Source organism: Trichechus manatus, unplaced genomic scaffold (genome assembly GCF_000243295.1).
Source record: "Trichechus manatus latirostris isolate Lorelei unplaced genomic scaffold, TriManLat1.0 scaffold00132, whole genome shotgun sequence".
Taxonomy (NCBI): Eukaryota; Metazoa; Chordata; class Mammalia; order Sirenia; family Trichechidae; genus Trichechus; species Trichechus manatus.
In genome coordinates, this window is record NW_004444068.1 from 3,042,661 (window position 1) to 3,052,377 (window position 9,717).

The window sequence follows — 9,717 nt, forward strand, 5'->3', positions numbered from 1 at the left end:
TTTTAGCCTACTTTACTGTAAGGAAATAAACTTCTCCTTGTTAAAGCCATCCACTTGTGGTATTTCTGTTGCAGCAGCACTAGATGACTAAGACAACATCCCAAAGATCTTCCCTTGTTGTGCTAAAGAATGCCTCAATTTTAACCAGAACCACTAAAGATGTTTATGCCTTACTCCCTCCCCTTTGACAATTCTAATATCAGCAATTTCAGAATGTCATTATTTCTAAATTCAAAAACATCCAGGACTTGAAAAAAACAAATGATTTTCATTAAGGGCTATTAACACATAGCAAGTCATTAGTACCATTTAAAACGAAATTTTTTTTTTTTTTTTTTTTGAGAAACTATGAACTGAGTCTTAATCTTTTTGGGATCCTTTCTTTACTACCCCCGCAGGGCAGAAAAATGTCAAACACACCTAAGCACATAATAAAATATCTCTGGGTTCACATATGCACTTTCTGAACTAAGTTTTTAAACAACCTGATTTTGACTCATAATCTGGCTCATAACTTTTTCATATTCAAAGCGCATTAGAAAAAGAAAACTACCAACAAGACAAAATAAAACATCCAATCATCTCAGAAAACAAAACCATACTGTTTACTTAAAGCTGGAGAAAACCAAGTTATATTTGATGACCTCAAATATATTGACTAAAATAATTATATGTTCAAAAATTAGTCACAAGAAATGGTGAAGAAAAAGTCCATAGAGTTTAGAGTAAAGTTGAAAACATCAGCGTTACTTAAGCGTAAACCTTTGCACTACGGATTAGTGCAGTTTCTTACATCAGAATAATTAGCAACCCATAAAGCAATTAAATAAATAAAACAATTAAACTCCACTGTCACAGAAATCTGCAAACTCCAAACTAACAGTTTACCTAGCAGTAGAAGAGCAGTAAGAACGTCCATCTCTTAGTATCTTTCAGAACGCCAACATATCCAACAATAAAGAGCTCAAACCCAACCAGGCTAATTTCACCCTGCAAAATTTTCCTTATAAAGTATGGCTGAAAATTGGCCCTCCTAAAACAGAAGGTACTTTCAGAAGAGTTATATAAGCAAAACACACAGGCCAACTCAGTGACGTGGAAACCAGCTCATGCAAGAGAAACGCAGCAAACACAAGCAACCCACATTCACATCTTACTTAGAAATGTCAGGCCTCACGAGAAAAATCAAGGGTATTGAAACACTCTACCTCTCCAACCAAAAGATGCAAAAAATTTTAATGAAAGGTTGTAAACAACGAAAACCACTGAGAATAAGACATTTTTTGGAAAGGACTCATATTTTACAGTTCATTAACCATCTGGAGTGCCTTTAACCTTCTTATGCCACTTTCTTTGGATCTCTTCCTATTTGAAAGGATGGAGCGAGTAGTTTTTATTCTCTTTACTATTAGAAATAGCCCGTCATATGTACCAGGTGTGTGTGGGAATATGTCAGAAATTGAAAGGGGATTGGGGAAACTTGCTCAAAGCCACCTCTCCCAAATGCCAAGTCTTTTCCCATGTTCCTCAGCACACCCAGAACATCCCACTCACTGGCTACCTGCTCTTCTTTCCATCATTCAAATTGAGAAAGAAATACCGCCCCCTCACAAAACCATCCTGGGTGGCAACGGATAACAGCCGCTTGTCTCCCCACCAGCAAGGTGAGGCCATGAAACTGAGGGAAGGTCACGTAACAGCAGAAATACAATTTTTTTTTTAAAATTGTGATTTAGGTGAAAGTTTACAGAGTAAATTAGTTTCTCATTAAACAGTTAATACGCAAATTGTTTTGCCACATTGGTTACCAACCCTGCAATGTGTCAACACTCTCCCCTTCTCCAGCCCAGGTTCCCTGTTTCCATTTGTACAGTTTTCCTGTCCCTTCTTGCCTTCTCGTCTTTCCTTTTGGGCTGGTGTGCCCACTAGCCTTGTATACTTGACTGAACTATGAAGCATGTCCCTCATGTGAGAAACACAATTCTTCATACAGAAGTTTTCTCAGCTTCAAGTAGACAGCACCAGAAGGAAAGGGAATTAGGGTCAGCCTGCCTTCCAAAGCGGGCAGTGGCTGTTCAGTGACAGAATTCTCACCTTCCATGCAGGAGACCTGGGTTCGATTCCAGGACAATACATCCCATGTGTAGCTGCTACCCATCTGTCCCTGGAGGCTTGTGTGTTGCTGTGATATTGAACAGGTTTCAGTAGAGCTTCCAGACTTAGACGACTAGGAAGAAAGGCCTGGTGATCTACTTCCAAAAATCAGCCAGCGAATACCCTATGGATCACAACAGTTTGATCCACAACTGATCGTGGGGATAGCCCAGGACTGGAAAGCTTTTCATTCTGTTGTGCCATGAGTTGGGGGCCATGAGGCAGGTCGCCATGAGTCGGGGGCCAACTCAACATCAACTAACAACAATAACAACTGCCTTTCAAAATGAATTTGAATTCATTTCACAAACACGAAAAACCCACTATGTGCTTGGCAGTGCTGGTTCCTGGGGTAGAGAGGGAAGCAGGACATGGGGCAAAGAGCAGACAGTCTTGTAGGGAAAAAGACACAAGAACTGAAAACTATAATACTGCTGGTTAGTGCAAGGAAGGAGACAAGTTCAGGGTACTCTGGGAGTACAAGAAAGAAGCACAGACCCAGTTAGAGGGTCACAGGTTTCCTGGAGGAGAAAAAGTAAGAGCTGAGTGAGCAGTGTGGGGAAGAGGCTGGGAGGGAAGCGCTGGATCTGGACACAGAGTGAGAACAGCTCCTGTGTGTAGAGAACACCAGGCAGCTCAGTGACGTGTGGCACAGAGTTTGAGGTGACAGGGGTCCATTAGAGAGCAAAGGGCCGGCCAGAAGACAGCGGGCCACAGCTGAAGGACTGCGTCCAAGGGAGCCCTGAAGCAGGATCTGTGCTTGAGGATGGCCACTCTGAGGAGCTGTGAGGTGCATGGACTGCAGCACAGCCTGACATGGGGATCCCAGGGAAGGCAAAGTGCTGGATGATGTGGTGTACAGACTGGGGTCATCAGCTGTGGCTCTTTCCTAGCCAACCCACGTGAGTGGAACTTCCTATCTGCAGCCCCTCCTGCTGGAGTTTGACACCATGTGACCTAATTCGCCCACCCACCCCAACAACTGCAGCCTCACAGCTAACTGAACACAGAACTGACACCCAACCATCAAGCAGCCAACCGGCAGGGCAAACACCTCTGCCCTGTGCTGCTCGGCACCAGGAGACAAGCTGGGCCACTCAGTGTCTCTGCCTTGGGAATCTGAACTAAGAATCTGGGAAGAACCAGGCAGTTTAAGAATCCACGAGCATGAGGAAGCCTAAAATACACCATGAGGCCTAATGAGCATGCCCCCCCCAAAAAAAGTGGCTTAGGATTCCTACTTAAAACTATCCACCATTAGCACGATAATAAAAGACTCCTTTGTTTTAAACCTCGGAGCCCTGGTGGCACAGTGGTTAAGAGCTCGGCTGCTAACCAAAGGGTCGGCAGTTCGAATCCATCAGCCACTCCTTGAAAACCCTATGGAGTAGTTTACACTATCCTATAGGGTCGCTATGAGTCAGAAGCCACTCTACAGCAATGGCGCTTGTTTTAAACCTCGGTATCATTTAAAAGACAAAGGCTTTGAGGCCTGTTTGTTTCCTACCCGCTTGCTGTTAGCTGTCACCCTTAACTCATGCACTATGGCATGAAACACTGCCTGGTCTTGCACTATCCCCATGTAATGTGTGGATCAGACCATTGTGATCCATAGGGTTTTCACTGGCTGACTTTTGGAAGTAGATTGCCAGGCCTTTCTTCCTAGTCTGTCTTAGTCTGGAAGCTCTGCGGAAACCTGTTCAGCATCACAGCAACACGTAAGCCTCCACTGACAGACAGGTGGTGCGTGCACTTGAGGTGCACTGGCTGGGAATCAAACCTGGGTCTCCTGCACGGAAGGCAAAACTTCTACCACTGAACCGCCACTGCCCTCTCCTACCCAGTAAAATCAAAACCAAACCAAATCGATTACCATCCAGTTGATTCCGACTCATAGCGACCCCACAGGACAGAGGAGCACTGTCCCATAGTTTCCAAGGAGTGCCTGGTGGATTTGAACTGCCGATCTCTTAGTTAGCAGCCACAGCTCTTAACCACTACACCACCAGGGTCTCCTCCCATCCACTAGGGCCCACTATTTCAGAACGAAGCTCCCCCCACCCTCCAATGACCCAGTTATACTCACAGAACTGCAGGCTGAGGCTCACGAAGGCCAGCAGCGCAGCCAGGGCCAGCAGCAGCAAGAAGCGATTGCGGAAAAGCATTATTATTTGTTCTAACTTCTTGTCATGGTTTCACCTCAAATCGGGAACATACCCTGTGAATGAAGCAGAGGCAATAAACATGCATTCGGAGGTGGAAACCAAGTTTGTCAACTGAAAATAATCCAATTAGCACAGGCCCCTGGCAGGGAAGCCAGAGAACAACAGCATGCTATAAATAGTCTTTGCCCCAAAAAAGCCCCATGGAGAAGGCTCCCTTCAAATAAATAAGAACAAACCAGTTCATGAATGCTTCGTTTATCTGCCATCAACAGGGAATGAGATTGTCTTACAGACCTGACCTTTCCAAAGAAAAATGTAAAGGAAGTTTATTGAGCACTTACAATGTGCCAGGCAAAGAAGTCTTTACATGGATCAGCTCCCATTCGCCCTGGTATGACCTCCAACTTTTAAATCTTCAACCTTTTTTTGATGAAAATCTTGCTAAGATGACCCTGGTCATCTGTAATTTTAATTGTTAACCTGAACATCAATCACTGCCAACATGTACCACGATAATGCCTTTACGGACAGGCAGGCTGTGTAAGAGGGTCTGCTCCAAACAAGCCAGCCCTCTGCTTCTTGGAGACTTCTCATCCTGGACCACTGCACGAGCTGCAGTTGCATCCATGGGTCTTCCTGAGTCCCACCTGACCCGTTCTAATTTCCTCAAACCATATTCCAGTTCCAGGTGCCCTCCAAATCATGGCACCCCATGTATGTTAGAGTAGAACTGTGCTCCATAGGGTTTTCAGTGGCTGATTTTTCAGAAGTAGATCACCAGGACTTTCTTCTTCCAAGGTACCTCGGGGTGGACCCAAAACTCTAACCTTTCAGTTAGCAGCGAAGAGTGCTAACTGTTTGCAGCACTCAGGGACTCCCAAACTACTTTCCAAAAACCCATTTATTCTGATTCACAGAGACCCTACAGGACAGAGTACACCTGCCTTGTACAGTTTCCAAGACTGTAATCTTTACGGAAGGAGACTGTCACATCTTTCTCCCACGGAGCAGCTGGTGAGTTCAAACCACTGACCTTTCGGTTAGCAGCCGAGTGCTTAACCACTGCACTACCAGGGCTCCTTCCAAACCACATCAGAATTCTGCAAAAGAAATTTTTACAAGTGCAGAATGAGGCTCCAAATGTCCCTTCTGTGAAAAAAGTGAGTGGCTGCTGTTTTATTCCAGCAATCTTGGATATCAAGTTTATTTTCTGGTTCTCACTAGGGGTTTTAAGCAGAACTTGAAAACCACAATCTCTTCAGAAAAGGTTCTTAAACTACAGTCAGATTATAAGTCATTTCAAACCTGTTTTTCGCAGCAGAATCTTTTTCCCATTCAAACACAATCTCCTTCCTTTAGAGCCCAACAGACAAAATCACAATAAAGCAACTTGCTGATGTGTGAAGGGTTGCACAATTATGTAAACAGATGCAAAGTTATGGGACTGTACCCTCTGGGTGAATTGGTATTTCAATAAAGCTGTTAAAAGGAGCCCTGGTGGCGCAGTGGTTAAGCACACGGCTGCTAACCGAAAGGTTGGTGGTTCAAACGCACTAGCTGCTCCTCAGGAGAAAGATGTGGCAGTCTGCTTCCGTAAAGATTACAGCCATGGAAACCCTATGGGGCAGTCCTACTCTGTCCTATAGGGTCACTATGAGTGGGAACTGACTCAACAGCAGTGGGTTTGGTTTTGGTTTTTTGAAAGCTGTTAAAAGAAAAAAAGCACAAGTGCTGGGCTGAAGCAGGAGTAGGTGCCCGAGAGCCCTGGGCTTCCACCCCCTCCCCAAGGGCCTACAGAAGAGTTTGAAAACCACTTCCTTAAGGGACCTGTCAGACCTTCTACCAATAGAAACCTGTGCTAAGATTGGCGGCAATGCACCTCACCACTGAGTCTGTGTGCCCAGGGGCTAACGAGACCGCAGTCTCTGTTAACGAAGAGACCCCAACTTTACACCTTCAAGGGAGTAGTGCTTCTGTCTCTTCAGTAACCACTCCTTTCAGCCAGTGCCCGGTGCCCCTTGACAATCTGCAGCTCCTCCTGGGGACACCCCCCCTTGCCTCTCTGGTAATTCTGTCAAGACCCTGGCTGATCCTTCCAGTGATTTAGCATAGCTGAGACTCCAAATAAACCTTTTCTGTTTCCAAGATTCAAACTCCTCTCAGCATCCATCAGAGCGTGTTTGAAAGCGCACGCAGACTCAGAAGCAGCTCAGCGGACACTGCTTATTGAGAGGGCCTCAGCCAGGATTTCTGCACTGAACCTTCCAGGAAGATGAGTAAGAAACAGAATGTGGGCCCGCCTGACTGTGGCACTGGACAGGTTTCTCCTGTGGCAACAAAGAGGTGAACCCTTGATGCTAACAAACACCCAGCCCCAGCTATAAAGCAACAAGTGTGGGTGGCTCTAATCTGACCTGGCGTTCCCTGCCTGAGGCCTCTGGGAGTGATCACTGTCCACTCTCTTGTATTGTTGACCTCGGAGATATCCTTGGCAATGCTTATCCGATGGCTCAAGTGCAAACCACAGGAAAACACCCCAAGTCAGTCTCTGTGCTCCGGCCAGAACGGCTCTACCGCCTGACTGAATCCCCAGAGGATGAGCCTGGAAGAACAACAGTCACCTGAAAATACCGGCTACCATGTTTTTGAAACATGGTGGAATCTGGAGCAGACAGACATCCAGCCTGCTCCTCCAGGAACAAGGACCTTCCACCTGCTCAAAACCATCCATTTCCTCAGGTTTCCATTTACTGGATGCAGTGTGAGCCAGCCACCATGTGGGGCCTTAACATCCTCTCACACTCTGCAGGGCAGGTGTGCGCATTTCTAATACAAAAACAAGAAAGGTGAAACTGAAGGGCACAAGGTCATTAAGTGGTGGTGCCAGGACACAAAATGAGATCTCTGTGCCTGTCAAGTTCTTTTTCACAGTTTATAGTTTCTCCCTCACATGTCCACACATGGATTCCAGTTGTCACCTATGGATCAACACGGAACAAGTTAACTCTTGACAGGTGACAGTTTTTCAGATACTTGAAGAAGGCTGGCAGCTCCTGGCTAAACAGGCCACACAATCTTTAAATGGCATGGATTTCAGAGATCTCTCATTATCTCAGTCATTCCCAAATTGGGTATAGTCTACCTTCTCAATAGCCTTCTTGTAAGATCATCCTTTTCATCTGGGGAGGTTGAATGCAGTGCGCGGGTAGTGGGGAGAGAAGATCATGGATGAGGGAAACAGTTCAAAGTTCTCTTTTTTAGTGTCCTTGCACCCTCAACAATAAATGCGCTGGGGATTTTCTTAATGTCTTCCTCAACCTTCTGACACTCTACCACCTTCTTTGAGGCTAACGCTGTCTTTGGGGGGTCTTCTTTGCCTTTACATAAACAGCTTGTAGTGTTCCTGCCTGGATGGCCTTTGGGTCTTTCAGCGTTCTGCCATTCAGACGGTCCTGCCAAAAGGCGCTTTATCTTGTGGGACCACATCAGCAACACGGTGCAGAGAATGGGGCACAATGGCTAAGGAGTCAGACCTAGGTGTGAACACCTTATGACCTTGGTGACTTTGGCCAAGTTACTTAATATCACTGAGGCTCCATTTCCTCATTTGTAAATTGGGACTAATCACCTCAGGATGTTGTGAGTACTAAATTAAAGGAAGAGTATAATCCCCATAATACGCTAGTTCAAAAGATAATGGTTGTTATTAGATGTATTACCTACTCATCTCCTGTCAGCTCATTTTGTTCTTCCTCCCTGCTCCTGGGAAACAGGACTTACAGCGGAGTTTATTAACCCATTTGTTTGTTCCTCTAACGACATGGGTGCTGATTGTTCATGGGTTCTGGTCCACACCCCTCTCTCTACAGCTACAGCTCAAATCCTGTCTTCAGGCCATTTCAAGACCTTCATAGCCTCACACTTCAGGCCTGGGAAATCACCCACCCCTGATTTCTGAGCCCAGGTGGTGTATCTTGCTTCACCCTCACAGTTGTGAAGCTCAGGTCTGCCTCTTCGTTGCTGTGTATGCACTGCAGGAGGCAAGGGCCTCTCTTCTGGGCTGGGTCGGGTCTAGCTATGGGTAAGCGCTCTGGCTCTTCAACCACTTCCTGTGTCCAGCCTTTTAGGGGATTTTCCACCACACTGGCCAGCAGGTGAGCCACTGGAACGGCCAAGTATGTTTCCTATGGTTTTAGCTGACACTGCTTTTTCATATAAGGATTAACCACAATATGTTACAGAGTTGTCTTCAGTTGGGTAGTAGGTGGAAACAATCGTTCCTTGCTGAGTTAAATCTCAGGTTTATAACGTGGTTGATCTGCTACAGTAATGGCCTCCAATTTGTTCATGCCTTTCTGTATCCATTCTCCCACACTGACTCTCAGATTGGCCAATGGGACAATAGCAAATGTGTTGCAAGCAGAGGCTTATGCAGTGGGGTTTGTCCTCCCTTGCTACGTTTGGAACCCTGAGACTATCATGTGAAGAAGCCTGCTGGAGGATGAGACACCACACGGAACCCAGACAAGCAGTCCCTGCTGAGGCTTTCTTCAACAAACCAGCTTCCCGATCACCATGCATGCGAGGGAGGCTATCCTAGATCATCCAGCCCAGCCGCACCACTCACAGATAAATATCAGTAGAGTCAGCCCAGACCAAAAGAACCACACGGCCACCCACAGAACTGTGAGCAAATATAATAGTTGTTGTTTTAAGCTGCTATGTTTTGGGAATTTGACACAAAGCAAAAGCCAACTGATGTAATGGAGAGGACACGCCTTGCGTCTTTACCAGGGAATTCTAAGCCAGGGTCTAGATCTCCACATCTTCATCTGTGGGCGCCATATGCAAATCTCCATCATATCTCCATTCTTCAATATGTGGAGTGCTTTTTGGGAAAGGGGCTATGTTTAGTTTCAGATTTAAAATACTGAGGATCTGTCAGGTTTCACCAGATGGCCGGGAATGTGTGATGGTCTTACTGCTTTTAACATTCAAGCTGCTGCCATCTCTGGCTTTTCATTTGACAACACAGGTCTCGATTTGGGAACACCCACCGTTTCTCCTACATACTCCCAGGGTTTCTGCCCCTCCCACCTGACTCTCCTCTGGCAGCCTCCGGAATGGTCAGACTCTCATTACTTCCACGTTGCTAAGGACTAACATGGTATGATCACAGCCCTAAGGGTGTGCACATGAGGGGGGAGCAGAGTTCCAGGATAAACACAGCCTTTCTTCTGGAGTCTATTTCACCAGAAAATTTGGGAATTTCAGTCATGCTTTAATTAAAAAAAAAAAATTTGAATCAAAAATTCACGTAAATTTGAAGAAGTTTGTGTTTGCAGCTGGAGCTAGGACCTAAGGGGTGTGTGTGTGTGTGTGTGTGTGTGTGTGTGTG

General features: G+C 45.8%; 1 protein-coding gene across 2 annotated transcripts in view; it reads right to left on the reverse strand.

The window, feature by feature from the left end:
• PXYLP1 (2-phosphoxylose phosphatase 1) overlaps nt 1-9,717 on the reverse strand; it is an 82,926-nt gene that overhangs the window by 39,857 nt on the left and 33,352 nt on the right. For both annotated transcript variants that reach the window (XM_023739351.1, XM_004385097.2), the window contains exon 2: nt 4,241-4,372. In XM_023739351.1, the coding sequence (XP_023595119.1) occupies nt 4,241-4,319 (79 nt within the window). In that variant the 5' untranslated portion in view covers nt 4,320-4,372. The remainder of the gene's footprint in view (nt 1-4,240; nt 4,373-9,717) is intronic.